The sequence below is a fragment of the Falco peregrinus genome, chromosome 5 (assembly GCF_023634155.1).
Source record: "Falco peregrinus isolate bFalPer1 chromosome 5, bFalPer1.pri, whole genome shotgun sequence".
NCBI classification, from domain to species: domain Eukaryota; kingdom Metazoa; phylum Chordata; class Aves; order Falconiformes; family Falconidae; genus Falco; species Falco peregrinus.
The window spans coordinates 16,177,438-16,195,667 of NC_073725.1; the positions used below are offsets into that span (position 1 = coordinate 16,177,438).

Here is an 18,230-nt window from a genome sequence, read left to right on the forward strand (position 1 = left end):
GAAAGGCTTCCTGATCCCCGTTCCCCTAAGTCCCTGGGCAAGATTGTATCTGCTTTTCTTTAAATTGTTGCTACTATTGCTTTACACCATTGTTTTCAGGCTTTGAAATGTTTTTCTAAACAAATTCCCCTGGTGTTCTGAATGCTGAGTTGCAGATGCTTTACAAATACCATTATTCTATTATTTTTAAATAAGAATGCTGTGTGTTCTTGGAAAGTCTGAGTGGTAAACCTCCTATTAATTTGTCCTCAGCATTCCCACATCAGCCACTTTAGCTAAATGGGAGTTACATGCATGCACCTTGGGGAGCAAAGCCCCATAAACGTGCATACCCTGTAACTCATTTCTAAAGAACAGCTTCACTATTACACTTGATTTCACAAAACAGCCAAAAGATAATGGGTCCAAATCTGCCCTCGGCTCTGCTAATGTGAGTTCAGTGCATCGCAGGTGCCTCATGGAAAGGCAGATCCTGCTCCCCTTTGAATCTTGTTATATCCTCATCATCATCACAGCATCAAGGTGAGACTGAAACTGATGGGGAATCATGCTACAGGATGACTATGCAGGCTTTTTGTCTTAGAATCATGAAGCAAAAATGGCAGAGCAGGCATCTGGGTCCTTGAGAAACTGCTGTCTGCTGCCCACAGCACTTGCTCTTGATCACCATAAAAAAATGTGTTTCAGCATCTCTGCGTCCTCTCTTTCTGGTGATCTAGGTACGGCCATTTCTGTCTCAGTATTTCTGTATTTACCAGGAGAGCTTGGTGAGGAGCAAAGCAAGTCATTCATGGCTCACTAGAGCAGTGAGTAGTTGCAGCTTTTGACAGTGTGACAACTGAGTAATAACATGTTTTCACGTGGTGGCCCCACATGATGTCCTCTGTGTCTGCATGCTGTACTAGAGATTCCCTGTCCCAGCGAATGACATGTGAAACGGGGTACTTCTGTGGTGTTTCATAACCACTGCCTTTGGCTAAGGATGTGCATGCAGTTAGGCTGGTCAGAAGGCTTTCAAGTGCAAGTAATTTTTAGTGAAAAAGGGACAACTGGAATTAAAACAGCTTTTCTTGTCCATCTGTGTGTGTTATCCACAACAAAGCAAGTTAGTTTTTAAGCACCAAATTCAAATTCCTCCTTGAACCCTCCACTGTGAGCATTTGGAGCTGGGGCTTTTGTTTCCAGTGGCTCAGATTTTTAAAAATCTACTTTGCTTTTCTCAAAGCTGCAGTAGACATACATGGATGCAAGTTTTCATTGGAGAACAGATGGATGACTACAAGGTCTCTGCAATGTCTAATGCAGTGAGGACCCCTAAATCCAACTGATGTGTCTCAACATGAAAGCCATAAATATATCGGATGATGATGATAAAACCCCTGGGCGGGCTTTGCAAGCAGCAGTGTGGAGTCCTGCTCACACGGTTCTGGCTGCACTCTGGGCTGCAAGGCTGAACTTGAAAGAGGGAGCTGCCAAAGCAGGCAGTGAGCAAGGATCTGGGTGAAGTCTTGCAGATGTTTCTGATAGTCTTCATGGCAGGATTCCTGTCTGCCAGACATACATAAGAAACCGATTAAATTTACCCTAAACAGCCTGTGATTATCTGATGCTAGGAACAAAAATGTCTTCTAGGAAAGAAGAAAGCCACAGTCCGACTCAGGAGCATGGAGGCTCTTACAAAGCTAATTTATGATGGAGGCGTGGGAATTGCTGATTACTCCTGTGGAAACAAACCACTGTTATGGCTTCAGATTGATTTCTGTTTCCAGGCTTACCCCCGTTTTCCACTTGTTTCTAATTTTCTTAAGAAAGTTCCTCAGGGGGTGGCAGTGTACTTTTCAGGCTTGGCCTCAGCCTAAAGGTGAATATTTCAAGAACTCTCAGCAAAATCAGCATGGCTTTTCTTTATGATATGTGGGTGTGAAGAGAAACCAGCTATTCCTATTTGTTCCGGTTGCAGCTTCTCTGCCCTCATAACTCAAGAACAGCTGACGCTAGGAAATTTGAACTCGGCTTGTTTTATAGACCTCGGTGATGAAGGAGAAAACAGTTCATGTCTGAAGAAAATCAATTCAATGTTTCTAGAGTTGGGAGCAATTAGAGTCGAAGGCCAAATTTTGCTTTGAAATACAGCAGCACAGCCCCACTGAAATGCCAGTCTGAGGGCAGAACTCATCTTGGCACATTTTGTACATATCCATGAAGAAATTTGTTTTTCCTAGAATGTTAGACAGAGGTCAAAAGGAGGAATGTCAGATTTATTCTGCACAAAAGGCCCCATTCCAGCTCTGATGCGAACCCATGGGCTGAAGTATAAATAATGTGCATTCAGCATGGAGTAAATATCTCGGCCATGTCAATGGGAGATTTGTGCAATGATCAGAAAAGGGGTTTGGTCATGTATAGCAATTAACTTTTGCAGGTAACATTATTCTGGACATATTTCTTGTATCCAGCGTCGCTTGGTAAGAAAATGTGCGTACTCCACCGTTTTCTATGCCTGCTTTTCTCTGTTCCCCTTTTCCTTCCTCTGTCTTTCTCTCTACTCCCTGAGGCATCTCTTTTGTCCTTCCTTCATCTTTTCCTTCCTTATACCAATGGTCTAAGCCTGCTATCTGCAGGGGTCTCTCTAATATCTTCCCCATTCCAGGGAGTGGTAGTTAAAGAGTTAATGGTGCCATTTACATGTCAGTTTCGGGCTTTGACTTGACATGTTAGTGACAGTAAAGAGAGACAAACTTTCATTTTTTAGAAACCCAGAACACAAGTATAAACTACATCTTACCAAAGTTATGTGCGATCAGTCACGTAAATCCATTCAGTGGGTTTGAACTAGCCTTTGACTTGGGTTTTTTGTTGGGTGAAACTTCTTGTTTCTATCAAGCTGAGCCTTTGTGTGAAATTCCACATAAATTCCCCATAACATTCCACCAAATCTGACCCTTCATCTTCAAATAAGCTGCTTGAACCAAGAAAAATCACTGTAAGCTGTAAATGGTTAAAGGGAACAGGTGTGTTAAAACCCCTCAAACCCATAGCATATTTACAAAAAGTGGATTTTCCCAGCCTGTGCCCATTATCAGATTGTCACTGCTGTATCAGGCAAACAGCAGAGGAACAGCAGTTAAGAAATCAAGTCTTTCTACTCCTAAACCATCTCAAGAAGCCTCCCCAAATGGTCCAGCCATCCCCTGGTATCTCTTAGTGCTATTCTCTACTTGGTCCAACAGCCATGTGCCTCAGCAAGGCCCCCTGGGTCTAGCTGAGGTCAGTGTGTCAACCAGGGCTCTCATCCACTCATTTCAAGATATTTTACCTCTTCTGAATTGGTGTCAGAGCACTCAAACCTGACACCTGAGCTAAGCTTCGGTTGTCATAACACACATTTAGAGTTAAGCAAATGTGATTGCGGCTTCACTTTGCGTGAGCAGGCATCCTTTCAAATAGATTTTATCTTCGTAAGCTGTGTCGTGGATACATGTAAGAGGTTTTGCCATGTCAAGATGGTGCCTCCATATGAGATAATTTTGCCCAGGGTCTGTAATAAAGACTAAGAAGGAGCCTCGCAAGTCTGAATTTTTATCTCCTGTCCCAATGGAGACCATGCTGTGTGGACATTTAGACAACCTCAGCATGCTCCATCTGATCCATGGTACTGTCTTTCTTGGGCAGCCTGTGTCACTAGTTTTTTCTAACTTCTGACAAATGAAAGACCGTGATGTGTTTACTGGAAGAGGAACCTAGATATGAACTATAAAATATTGTGGTTTTTTCTAATCTGTTTATTGATAAAAAGATGAACAAGAAATAATATGTTAGTTAGAAATAACACTGATATGCCCAGCCTTATTCCCCCGCAACTACTGCCGTAGCGTGCCTGTTGCCTGTGGGTACACAGGAGGGAGGGCTTCTCAGTCCACAGATTTCATCTTTGGACAAGAAGACTCTTCAGCATAATCATATACACATAACGGGAAGGCATGTAAATGTACACCACCAGGAGTCTGCTAGGAATGGATTTGCATAACTTCCATCAGCAATGCTTATTCAATGGAGGATGAGTTTGATCATATTCATTCCTGTGAATGAATGGATGGGTGATTCATTTTTTTTAAAACGGAGATTACAATTGGTTATTTTCTCATGCCATCTAAAAATATTATTCCGTTTCTCCCTTCCCCTTCAGTCCTCCCTTTCCTCCTCCCTCTTGCAATCAGTGTGTTTGTTTAAGGCTAGTAGCTCAACAGCACTGTCTCAGGAGGGAGGTGTAGGGAGAAGCCCACATTGACGTGATTCTGTTAATGAACTGTGCCACCGTGGTGAGGCTGGAGCTTTGGAGGGGTTGCTCTGCACTGCTGGCTTTCAGTGTGTTGTGAAAATGTCATGAAACGATAGAGTGTGCTTGGCCTTGCAGCTTTCCAGGTGCAGAGCCAGCCCCAGGATGGCCTCAAGTTGGCAGTGCTTTTGGGCTTTCGGTAGGGCCGGGTGACTCATATGAGCTGAGGGTCTGGTCTGTTGCTCTGAAGTGCCTATGAGATGGTCAAGCATGTGTGTTGCCTGGGCCAGGAACTGAAAATGAAGGGCTAGGTGGGGTCTGCTCACCCCACACATCTGCTGCAGGAAAAGCCAAATGAGCTTCTTCCATCCCTTTCTCCCTCCCTCCCTCCTTCCTTGTGCCTGGAGAGGTTGAGGCTTTTCAGCTCCATCTCTTGTGGAAAAGTTAACACCCTCTACAGTTAAAAAGCCTCTGTGGAATCACACAGGACAAGTTTTAGCCTGCTGTAGAAAAAGATCTGCATCTTTACTAAAACTTAAAGGATTTAAAAGAATAATTTCTACAGCAACCTGCTGGTTTCATCCCTGCTAAGATTTCCCTGTGGTTTTTCTCCATGGTCCCCATATGGGCTGCATGGAAGCAAGTAGGAAAACCCTGATGCTATCTGCATGTGATACCTGGCCCCAGAGCTTATGATGCCCTCTCTTTCTCACTAGACCATTGTCTGGAGCCACAAAGAGATAGAGTTTTCAAATATTTCCCTTTGAAGCAGTGATGAAGCAGAGCAGCTCTCTGCAAAGTGATTCAGCCTGCCCTTGAGCACGTCTCTTGCTGCCATTCCAGAAACCAAGAGGCAGAACTTTCCCAATACACCATTTCCCCTTCATCAGCCCTGTCCCCCACTCACGTCAAGGTCTACGTTAGACAGTGAGATAGAGCTGTTAAGATAATGCAGGGCTATGCAGACAGTCTTCTTATATCAGAAGGGCCTTGTCGAGTGAGGTCGTGATCTTCCTGTGCCTCCAGAGGCACTCTGTAGGTGACTGGACAATAAAGCATCAGTGAAAATCTCCTGCTCTGATTAAAGCTTGCTGTCAGTTGTTTTGTTTTCCAACAATTCCGCATGTTTCATTTTAAAAAATAAATATTTATCTTCAGGGATGATTTTTAAAATAACTTGTAAAAATTGTTGTATTCATATTCACTTTTTAATCATGCTTTGCCAAGAGCAGCTGCTGCAGTGGTGAAAAGGTGTTTGTGTCCAGCTGCACCCAAGACCCTAGTGAGCAAGCAGAGATGAGAACTTCCTCTGCTTTGGTTCAGGGCTGAGCCTTATATTGCTCCTTCTCCTGTCTTCTGGAAATATCATATCTGGACTGACTCCAAACCTGAAAATTTTTAGCCCAGTTAAATAATTATTGTGACAGTCATATGTCTCTTAAAACCATAGGCTTATTAGGGAACCATAATTTTGGTCAGAGCCCTAAGTACATTCTTCCCTTTTGCCATCTTTTCAGTGCTTTCTAAACTATTCCCCATATATTTTTAGTATGTGCCAAAGATTTTACATATAAAGAGAGAGAAAGTTTGGAAACAGCACTGGATAAGTTAGGTAATATGATGTAATTTCAAGGAATAAGTCTGGATATTTTTTTCCCCCTACATGGTGCATGCCACGTAGCTTGGGAGATCAGTTACTGCCTTGGACGCATGCATGGTAGCTAGATGATTTTTTCAAGAGGCATACTGAAAAATTAAGTAGCCAAGCCTGAGCCCAGTGTGAAGTTATACAACCTTTGACTCCAGTTAGTTACTACACTCAAAGAGAAATCTGACAGCAGAAATTAAAAATGTGTTAGAAAAAACCCTGTAAAGCGCCCAAGGCACTGCTGATAAATATGAAACATTTGTGTCTTGCTAAATGTATTTTTTCATAATTACCAGTGTATGGATTTGTATTGTTCAAAGCCCTAACAGTGAATCTCCTGTGATGGATGTGAAATAAAACAGGACTAATTGGAAGTATTAATTTACACAGAGGCAGAAGTTGTCACAGAGTTCTGAGTAAGACGTGCTTTTTATTGCCATAGCAAGTACAAAGTGTTTGCCTGTTGTGTGCAAGCTCAAATCACACCACCTTCACAAATTGTTGCAAACTGTTGCTGTGTCATTTTTTCCTCTTTTTGTTTTATTTCTCTCCTGGTAAATATCTCGGCCCCAAGGTCATCTTAAGGAAATAGTTGCAATGCAATAGAAATGTTGCTGTAGGTGCTGCTGTGTTTCTGGCACTGTAATTGACAGTGAATGAGCATGCAGGAGCAGCTCCCAGCAGGGACACTTTTGAATAAACATACACTAAATAAGCACAGCAGAATGGGAGAGTAAAGTAGCTGCATAAAGAACTGCATGCTGTACATCCTCTTAAAAATCTTCTCTGGTTTAGGCCTGTAACAGCAGAGGTTCGTGTTGATTTTGCTGCTCCCTCTGCTTCATCGGCCTGCTCCCGCCCTGGTCCCGGTTCAGTAAAGTGTTGATCATGTGTGATGGTGACGGCACTGACATCAGATGGAAGCGGCTCTCACTCCAGGGCCTTGCTGAGGCAGGGCCAAAACCTAGAAGTCAGATTCTGACTGCATCAAAACATAACCTTAGGCGGGTTTCTTGTTACCTTAGGCATTTCTGCCACTAACCTTGGTTCATGTCAGATAACTCATTTTTAGCTACTATATACAAGTTATGGTTTGCAAATAAACTTGGGCCAAGCAGCTGTTTTCCGCATCTTTGGTAGGCAAGTACTTGAGTTTTATTTAAATCTCCTGTTTGGCTGAAACACTAATTTCCAACAAACCAGGAAAAGGGGAATTAGGCACCCAAGCATTAATTGAGCTGAGCTGCCATGATGGGTTCAGGTGGCCCACCCAGTACCCAGATTTAAACAGAACAAAAGGCGAACCTCTCCACTCCTTTGACTACTCCTTCCAGTTCTTAATTGCCATTAAACTTCAGATTATTTACTTTTCATTTGGTCATAGGCCTTCAGCTCCCAACCTTGTTTCACCTCTGCTGGTTCCTTTAGTTCCTGTGTTCTCCTCTCAGAGTCATTTGTATGCTGAATAATCTTACTAATTGGAGAGGGGTCGTCCTGGATTTACATTGGTGCAGCAGAAGCCACCATCTGTCCTGGTGGACTTTTTCTGGCACTGCTATCAATGGTCCTGAAATTGGTCCCTCAAGCAAGCCTTCCGTTATTTATTTCCACCCAGTCCTTTCAACTCACATCGAATGGGGCTGAAACTCAGCACTTTATCTTAAAATTATGTCCTTTCTGTAATGCTTCTTGGTATTCCTTCCTCTTGGTGTCCTGACCTTTACTAAGGCTGTTGCTAATATATTCTCTTAGCCGTGGTAGTTAACATTAATGCAAAGACTAATGTTCTTCTGCAGCTTTAAGGCTGATATGCCACACTTAGTGCTCTGTCTCCAAACAGAATTGCTTTACGATATTGCACTTTACTGTGGGAATAATTTTACTGCTTGGGTGCAATGACAGCTGAGAATGCTTAAAAAGAGAGAAAGGGGAAAAGTAATAAGGCAAAAGCATGACAAGACACTTACGTCAGTACTATCATTGCATTTCATGGGAATGTAACATATGACTGCCACACAGCTCCTCCAGCATCTGTCTGTTGAGGACCCAGAGTGATGTTTATCCGTAGTTCATTCAGAGTGCTTGAACAGGAAAGTTCTATGTTTGTCGTTAGCTCTGCTGTGCCCTAGTTTCAAGGTTATGTTTTGTATATTAATAAATTAAGTCCAGACCAAGGAAAGCCTGGATCAGGGCAGTGTAAGCAGTAAAAACATGTTATTAGCTATTTCAGAGATGAATTTGTCTTTCCAAATGCACCACTGGGTATGTTTGCACTTGCATCGTTTCTGAGGAGGGAACCCACAGCTGTGTTTAGTTTGTTGCCGATGCATCAGGAAATCTCAAGCCCTCCCTGGGACCCAGGCAGTCAGACATATTAAGGGCAGTGCAGTGAAGCCAGGTGCTACCACTGAGGTAGGCACTGAAACTACCAAAAATTGAATGTTCCTGATACATGGCTGACGTTCCTGCACTGCCACCAGAAAAAAAAATAAAAATCAATAGCTTTCAAAAGCAGAGCAGTCTGATCACAGGGCTAGAGACAGATCACACAGCAAAGTATTAGGACAAGCACCTCAGGACTTTGCTGCTGTGATGCTTTCTCAGCACAGGACACCCAGGCTGTACATTTGCTGTAAAGGCAGAGGTGTCTGAGCACTGGGTGCTCTCTTGGTAGCCATCCAGGGTTGCTGTGCAACATTGCACAGATGCTCTGCTCCTGGAGGGGAGATGGTGCAGGGGAGAGGTAGGAGAGCAGCTGCTCTCTGGTTTGCCCGCTGGGTCCATCCCCCATCAGCAAGAGCTGAAGAGTAAGTACCACGCCTTGGGAACTATGTAATAGCCTGACTGAAAATAAATGAGGCTTCCAGCGTGGTTGCTGGAGGGGGAAGGAGAGAGATAAGATGTCCACGTCATATCACCAACAGCATAACTGGTATTAACAAAACAGAAGTCAAGGATGAATGAACATTGGGGCTGAGCTAAATTTCACATCAAGAGAAGATCCCTGAAGGGCTGTGTGCTGACAGGGCAACATGGAAACGCTGGTACATTTAATCTCTTCACAAGGGCTGTTCTGTGAATAATCAGAAGTTGTTAGGGTTGTCAGCCCAATTTCCTTCCAAAATAACATTGTGGAGGTGATGACATTTCAGGAATGGGTGAAGTAGATTCTCTCCTGAATATAAATAGAGGCAGTTTTAACCAGAAAGGAGAGGCAGAATATCTTACTTGTAAAGTACTGAGCAAATTATGGTGTGATAGGGGCTATGCTCATTATTATTACTATTATTCCAAACAGTGACTCTATGTTGATGGTGTGAAGAAGCGCATATGACAGCACCAGCCTGTCACATCTAAGGCAGGATGAAACTCTAATGACCTGAGACCACTGTGAACATTTAAACCATTGAATGTAAATGATATTTCAGATATGCAACGTGTTCCTGTCAAAAGACAAGACCAACACATGTTCAAAGTAACATTCCGAAGTAGCACATACATATTGGTAGTGAATTGTTTTTAAAAAAATGCAAATGTGCTTGTCGAAAGAGACCATCCACACAGAAAGGTGAAACATTTTACTTTGTTTTGTAACTGCATTCATGGTGAATAGGAAATATGAATTGCAGACATGAATGAACTGCAGAGTTGATAGAGCATATTTTTATAAAGTGAGATCCTGTTCCTAACTCCATACGTATTTCCACTTGAATTCCTGATCCCCTGACTAATCAAGTACACTGTATCACCATGTCATCTCACCCTTATGTTCTTTGTGTATGATATTGCATATCTCCACCTCTCGAATCTAATTCAGGAGCAGTAACACTGAGTGAAATATAAGCAGCAGAGTCCTGCTCTCATTAGCAGAAATTATATCCAGCTACTGCTGTGACCTTACTTACAAGAGCATATGATTTACTACATCACGTTGGACTATCATTCCTTCAAAGGATGGCAAAAAATCCGTATCTTCGTACCTGTGCAATCCTGCAATTCACCTAATGGAGCAAAGCCCCCTTTCTTCATCTCTGCAATGAGCAGCTGATATGTTCAAGAAGGGAATTTGGTCTTTCCCTTTTATCCTTGTACATCATAATGCAACATGCACCCCTGAAACTCCTGAGTTTCAGGCATGCATCTCCATTTTTTGCAGGCTGTGGAGGGCTTCCCCCCTCAGGCCATTAGCAGACTTCCTGGAAGAGCAGCTCATGGAGCACCCACGTGGCTCAGTGCAGCTGGGCCATGATGAACTTCCAGGTTATTCTGGAATCACCCTTAGCTGAAGCCAGGTTCACCTCAAGATAGCTAAGAGGCAATACAAACTTCTGTTCCAGAAGCCAAAAGAAAGCTGTTGCTAGTTTGTAGGAAGGATGAGCAGAAATGAAAAATAACAGCTCACTTCTTTCCCTAGCAACCTCACATCCACTCCAGAGGCTTTGCTAGCCCTCTATAATCCAGCAGATAATAAGAGCAGCACATTACAGCCTTTCTGGCTGATTCATGTGTAACCTTACATCCTCGGGCTGTGCTCACAGGGGAAAATCTGGATGTGGAAATTGTCGCTGCCTTTTATACCCCAAGTCCACCTTGGGAATTATTGCCATTTCTGACCCTTTGTACCCCCAAACCAGTAGATAGTCCCCATACTGGAAATGCTGACTCCCTTGATCCTGACCTGGTTTGTTTCTGATTTGCCCAGATGATAAACTGGAACAGTGAATAACTGCACAAGCCTCTGCTGCCCATTTACACGCTCTGAGGCACAGTGTCCCTTTTCCTTCAACTGGGCAATGGTCAAAAAAATGGTAAAGCTTTCCTGTAGGTAAATGTAACAGTTACTTTCTAATTGTGTGTTACCTGCTCACATTAACAAATTGGTGCAAGTTCCTCATTACAAGCTCTCATTGGAGATCAAGCACAAGGATAACCAGGCACTTGGAGATAAGAATGTGTTTGAAGGGGACATAGGTAATAAATCATCCAAATTACTTAGAGTGAACAGATGAAATGACTGAAATACCTTCAGGTTTTGTAGAAGTTAGTCAGCCTATGCATAACTATAACATCCCTTCTGGCTGCAGTATCAACATTTCTGTACCTGCAGCTGGAGAATTTAAGAACAGCTTTTGCAAAGTAGAGAAAAAAAGGTCTGCATTGTCGAAGCAGAGGGATCCATGAGTAGGACACACTGCTCTGTCTCCTCACCAGTTGTCATACAGTGTGTTAAAATATTTGAAATCAGCCATGGATCAGAAGTTACTGGGAGAGACAGAGGGATAGACAACCTGCCTCTAGAAATGTTTCCTTAGAAAAGACAAGCTAAAAATGACTATGCTGTAATGAAGGAGTATCCTGAGCCTCAAATAAGCATCCTTGATTAATAGGTATGTTGGTGTAAATTACTTAGAGCTGGGGGCTTGGTGCTGAAGAAATTAGGTTTGGAAGACACATCATGTGCTGGAATCAAAAGCTTCTGACTTGGTTACCTTCAGCTGCAAGTGGGAGAATTTTGAAAATAGTGCAGCAGGTCTAGGAGCTGTGCTTTTTTGGAAAAAGGATTTTGCATGAGTAAGTGGCTCCTACTTCCTCACACTATCTGCTGCTTTCCAGTTCAGCAGGCACCAAACGTCTTGCCTTGCAGGGGTCAGGCGCAGCTGATTGGTAGTGTGCTGTTTCTTTGAGAGGCAGCAGCTCCTAGATTCAGCTGAATTATGCTTGCCCACTTACCCTCTAATATGGGAAGGAAAAATGCTTCCTAATGCATTACCATGGAAAGGCTGCCAGGCCCTGCTCTAGTCCACTCTTCATGCCAATGAAGCGTTGCTCTCTATGGCTCGTTGTTTGGTGTTCTGTAGAAACTGATTCTGAACGTCCAGAGCAGTAGGGTTTCCTCTCCTGGAAGGTATTGTAATACAGAGACTACTTTTCACCTTTTCAAACATCACTTTGATTTAATACCTTTACTGTACTAAAATCCTTGGTTTGCTTTATGATGATGCCATGTAAATAGATAGAGGGATATAAGGTGGGATTCATCTCACCTAATTTTCATCAGCTGAAAGCTGGACATCTCGTTAAAGCTCATCATCCTCTATGTGACCTCTTTTGCTAAGGGCAAGCGAGGAGCCTCTCTGGGGTCAGCCTGTGGATGGGGTGAATTGCCTGCCAGAGCCACGGCTGCCTTAGACAAAGCATGTAACTTTTACATATCTGAAGTTACTCACTGTTTTGGGGAGTTGTCAGAAACCTTTTTAAGATGGCTTTGAATCCTTCTTTCCACCTTCTTATTGCTGCTTGTGAAACAGATACCCTTGCTTGAGTCAGCATCTGGACACCAACTCCATCCTCTCTTTGGCAAGATCCTATTTTAAGCTTTCCATCAGAGGCCACAGCTGTTTGTGTCATTGTCAAAACTCTTCAGAAGGTCCAGTGACATTGATGGTAGGTCTTTTAGAAGCCAAAGGTTCTGCAGTAACATAAATAGGATCAGCAACACTAAGTGCAGGTGAAAGAAAAGCCAGCTGCACATCCTTTCTGTCTCCCTTGGCAACAGCATCCTGCCAACAAAAACTGCTGCCAAGTAAAGGCTGGAAAGGAAGGGATGTGCGTTTGCAAAGCTGGGGCTGGACAAGCTTTGTGCAAGGGGGGAGCTGTCAGACTAAGGAACACTCGTGTGCTTTTAAAATTATTTTTGGTTTGTTCCATGTGGTTTTGGACAAGGGAATGCACAGAGCCTCTGTCCTTATGAAGAGTTTTCATCTGAAATTCCAAACAACAGTCTCTGCAGTTTTGAGCTATATGTTTCCATCCATGACAGCACACAGGGAAGAAATCTGTGGTGAGTTACTACTTACAGATGTGTCAAATCCTCCAGCAAAGGTTAAAATATGTGGCATGGTTCTCTTGTTACGCCAGCTGCAGCTTCATGCTAAATCATTGTTTCAGCAGCAAGCTCTTAATCAGCCCTGAGTTCTAGAAACTGCTAAACAAGCTATTTGTAAGGACCTTTTTTTTAAATATATAATGCACTGGATATCTTTACTTAGAAAAACCTTCAGACTGGAAACAGTAAGGGAGAGAAGGAGCATCAGCACGACAGCACAAAAATGCAAAGCACATCTAAGGTTATTATTTTCACTCCATCTTTCCATGTCCTCCATGAAATGATCATGGCTGTGAAAACAGAGTTTGTATAACTATGGGTAAAATATACTTGTGATATCATATATGCATCTGCCTAGCCTTCCTGATAGGGACTTCAGTCCCCAAAAATCAGCACTGGGGTCACTGTCATAGGCCTCATAGCTGCTAGTGCTGCCAAATCTCCAGCCTGTCATCACAGCACCATTCTTTTCTGACTGGGCCACAGCATCAAAAAAGAAGTCTGGCTGCAGCATGCTTGTATCTAGGACCTGGAAAAAGGAGGGTCTTCTCACCTGGTATGACAAGAGAGAAGAAGGAACTAGTTTTTCCCTCTAGCAAAATACTAGGAGTTAATTTTGCGAAGAGCCCGTGTAACAAACTTCCTGGGCTGTTGTGGCACCCCTAGATACAACAGGGTCTGTGCATGAAAGACGGAGAGCGGGGATTGCCCTCTGACTCCTGGGGGATTCTTACACTGATCTCAAGAAGCTCCCAGCTTGTTGCTCTCTTACCATCTCCCTGTGCCTTTTGAGGGATTGGTAGTTGGCCGCATTTTTGTGCTTTTCAGGCAGTGTGTTCTTCCAGACACCCAGGTGTGCCAGAGGGAAAGAGAGAAACAGAGAGAAGAAGAAATGGAAGAAGGGAAGTAGGATTACGGCTTCAGAGATCACAGGATCTGTGGTCTTCTTTATGGTTACAAAGTAGAAATTGCCCATTCACTGCTGAGGGGTGAAGAGATAAAATGCAGAACATGCATTTTGATGCCAGGGAAGGAGAAGGAGAGAAGATGATCACTGTTTAATTCCCCATATTGTCCTCTGACAGGAATATTAGTATCATTAGAGGTAATTGAATAAAGTGGAAATCTGGCGGAGATGCCGAAGCAGGAGGTAGATCTGTAAAATTTATCCACACATGGGAAGCTAAACGCTGCACTGGAGGGAGGGTACTCTGCCTTGAAACAGGGACTGAACAGCCTCACAAGGGCGTGCAGCTGGGGTGCTTGTTGCTGTTTTGTTCCCAGAAAACGAGAACTGCCAGCAATCCTCTGGCATCTGAATAGACCCGTGTCAGACAAACTGTATCTGGACTTGATGAGTAACCAAGCTGGAATACCAAGCAGCCGTTCGATCCGCTGGCAGAGAGGGGGACTGGCTCAGTAAGTAACCTTGCCTTGCAGTTGCAAAGGTACTCCATAAAGGAGCAAGCCCTCTCGCTGCACAGCCCTGCAAGACACGCCTGCCTGGGCTGTCTCTGTCCTCATTCCTCCAAACCAGTTCCAACAATAACAGCAACTCCTGCGTGCAGCTGCCTCATTAGGGAGAAGATGCATTTTTCCTTTTTCTATTGAGGGATGAAGCTTCCCAGTCTGTGTGATGTGAGCAGGTGAGGATGTCTGCTGACAAGTCCAAATGATATTTTCAGGTAAGTGATTATCTTGAACAAGCAGCTAGACTCAGGCTCTTTCTTTTTATTACCCTCCTCTCAGTAATTACTGTTGTCCTAGATTGTCAGTAAGCCTTTTCACAAGGTTCAGCAGCTTAGATATCTGTATATATTTAGCTGAACAGGGGTTATGAAGCATTTCTAAAGCACCTATTCCCAGTATCCGTGAGTCTCTAGTGCAGTGTGAGAATGAATTGGGAGCTGCCTGCTCTGTGACTACATGACACTGTCCTCCTATTTCTATCACCCATTGTTTAACTCCCTGGAGGACCAGAAAGGAATTTTGATTTACAAGCTCACTCTCTCAAAGTCTTTGATGGAAGTGCATCTTAGAGGCAATAATAGTGTTCTGCAATGTTTTTATATTGTTAAAGGACCGGGGCATCTTGCCACATGAAAACTGTAGCTACCGTTACTGTTGTTGCACAGGGAGTGTCAGCGAGTACTGCTTAATTTGTGTTTGTACATGTGATTTCCAGAGCTTCTGCTGGTGCTGGTTTTTGTTATTGCAAATAGAGCTGTTACTCTGTGTGTCTCGCTCCCTGCATTTTACCAAACACCTTGTTGTTTTCAAGTTGGAGTTGATTACCCTGTTTAATACTTAAAAGGGAAAACGGACAATAACTTGTAAGTTAATATCTGGGAGTTCTGGCATGACAGCCACTGATAGGCATGGAAGAGAAATTTTCTGTGCAGAGTAACCTACTTTTTCTTCCCTCAGTTCTGCCACCAATCATGGAGATGATATTTGCTTAACTCTTTATACAAAGACTGCTTTATTATGAGTGAAAATGATATTGCTTTGGGAGATTACAAAGAAATGTCCATAACAAAAGTAATAATATATACTTAATGCACAGTTTCCATCTATTAAAGATTCATTTTGCTTCCTGTAATGTTTTAGGTTTGCTGAGAGACACATGAGAAGTTAATAGTGTCATGAAGGAAGCTTTCGTTACAACAATAACATTGCTGTTGCTTTGAACATGTTTTCCACAACCTTCTCTCACCATTATTAAGTCAAGACTGTTAGAAGCATAGAGAGGCTTCAGCAGCCCATACGCTGCCCATGTGCACCCAAGCCCTGCGTCTGTAGATAATGGGTCCTTTGTAGGATGGCTCCCTTTGCTTCCCTTGCCCATGGCAGTCCGAAATAATGAGTCCAGCAGTAGTTCTCTGCACAAAAAGCTCTTCCTGACTTCCTAGAGCAAAAATGTTTGCCAAGTACTGCTCAGGGTGGCTCTGTTTGTCTTGCTGCAAGGTCCGAGGTAGCAGAGGCTAGAAGGGGTCAAATACCAGACTGAGCTCATTGTGCGTATTCCAGCACTGTAGAAAATGTGATGTGAAGCTCAAAAGTTTCCACTGTATCTCCAGCAATTAGGACTTGGTCCAAAGCCCGCTAAAGTCATTGGGAACCTTTCCACGGGCTTTAGATCAGAAGTTATGTAAGTTTGTGTTGTTTAAAGGGGTTGCCCTGGGGAGGCTGAACGCGTGAGCTGACTAGACAGCCGCATGCCAGCTCTGCCATGTCATGCAAAAAGGCTGTTCTCGAAGTGCCCATGAAGTGTCCCGTGCAGCACCAGGTGGTATTCACTCCTAAATTAAGCCTTTTAACGTTGTCCTGTGGCAGGACACTGGCTCCTAGCGAGGGCTGCTGAGGTCCTGAGATAAAACAAAGAACATCAGGGGCCCAAAGTGCTTTGTTTTTCTGGTTTGAAGGGAGGCAGTTCTGCTTCCTGCTTGCAAATAGAAGGGCCATGAGGAAGTTCCCAAACAGTACGACCCTGCAGATTTCATAGTCTGGGAAAGCAAAATACTTCTCTCCCCGACTTTACTGAGATTTCCTGAGGACATCAGCTGTGGTCTTTTAAAACGTTGCTGTAAAGAAGCTCCTTAATTTTCTTCACCTAAACAACTGCACACACCATTTCTGGACTCCTCATGTGAGTGTACCGTGGGAAGAAGCACTGCAGGGAGATCCTGTTGAGATTTGAACCATTACACCGTGTTGTCAGGAAGGAGTTTTTATGGCTAAATGCACATCAGTACCCTCTGTGTACACTCTGCTGTCACTCTGCTGTGCTTCATCCTTGAGTTAATTCATTTTGTACTTAATATTCCCTTCTTGGTGCACTATGCAAGACCACAGGATGACACAGTTCACACCACAGAGATGTCAGGTCAATCAGCCGCCTCATTAGGGTTGAATGGTTTTAATGTAGTCATAAAATTAGACTCCAAAAGCGGGAAATTGACACACAGCATTTAAAAGCCAAACCAGTTTGACCCCTTCTCAGCCTGAGCATCTATACTGTAGAAATGGCCCCTTATGAAAAAACTTAATGGTGTGAACTGACCTTTGAAAATATAATTTATTATTATTATTTGCTATAATGAGCTTACATTAGTCTGTATACCATTATGCTAGTCCTTACCCAAGGGGCTTACGCTCTTAAGTAACATGAATCCCAAGAGTCTTAGGCAGCCAAAACTGAAGGATTTCCGCAAAGAGCTGCAGGACTGTGCTTTGAACTAACCAAGAGCATCTGCAATGTACCATCTCACCTGGGATATCAAAACTTTGGCCGTGACAACTTGATAGCAACCAGAAGGTTTCCTTTCAGTGGTAGTCTGATGGAGGGTAAGCTAAGGCACTGGGGGATGATTGGTGTCATACGCACCGTGGCCCTTTTCTCAGTGCAGATGCATTTGTGAAGCAGAGACAGAGACTGGGAAGGGAAGAAATCTGGAGCTGGTGAAGTTCATTTCTGTGACAAATGCCTCCTGCACCTTAATAGAGAAATTCAGAATATCATTTTCCTAGGCTTAAGCCAAAATTGCCAAAAGGGCAGTCTAATATCAGGGACCTCAATAAGAGTCCCACTTTGTAAGACACTGCATATCCTCAAGTGATAGAAAAGCAAGCAGGAGCTCTGGGCACTCCAGATCACCGCAATTCCAGCCAGAGCATGCTTAGGTGATGATGCAGAGCATGTGAAAATACCAATTCCAGCTTTACTTTTGCTTTCAAGTTGGCTGTTGAACAGTTATAAAGCAAATTAATTCTACTTAAAAGGACCAGCAAAAGCCCACTGTGAAGTTCTTATTATCAGCTGGTTCTTCCTAAATATAGAGCACTGGCTATTTTTACAATAATGTACTAAACTGAATGTTTTTTCAGTAGTCAGGGGCACAGATTAGCTCTGGTTGTCACTGAAGGAGTTAGTGGTACATTCAGGCAGTAAAAGAAAATCCTAAGAAGCTGTAGCTTAGGGGGCCATGGTGGCTTTGCAGAGGCTGTTAAACGGAGTCTAGCAGAGGAGCAAAACCTGACTGCCACAGCCTGAGACAGCCAAATGTCATGGGGGTTATTGTTTATTGTCAGATAAATTACTTCTGATGTAGTATTTCCTTTGAATAATTATTCATACTTTACAAGTCACTTAAAGGTACTAACTAAATGCATCTGGCTTCCCATGCCTGATGTGTGCTGACCTGCTACCGCAACAGACTGCCCCAGAGAGACTGTAAATCTTTACAGCAGCAAGCTTCTGATTTACCAGTATTTCAGGAAGTGGAGATGGATATTAGGTAGGTTTTTAGTCAAAGATCAGGGTTTCTAACCCCAGGGCACAATATGCAGAAAAGCTGACAACTTCCTTATTCCTTAAGGAATATCCTGGAGAAGAATATTAACGCAATAGAGATGTTTTT

General features: G+C 43.3%; 1 protein-coding gene across 5 annotated transcripts in view; it reads left to right on the forward strand.

The window, feature by feature from the left end:
• TMEM108 (transmembrane protein 108) overlaps positions 1-18,230 on the forward strand; it is a 167,420-nt gene that overhangs the window by 134,768 nt on the left and 14,422 nt on the right. Inside the window, exon 1 of one of the 5 annotated variants that reach the window (XM_005242240.3) lies at positions 14,198-14,495. The exons of the other annotated variants lie outside the window; for them this stretch is intronic. Coding sequence (XP_005242297.1) covers positions 14,483-14,495 — 13 coding nt within the window. The 5' untranslated portion in view covers positions 14,198-14,482. Of the gene's footprint in view, positions 1-14,197; positions 14,496-18,230 lie in introns of those variants that run through there. 5 annotated transcript variants of the gene reach the window in all.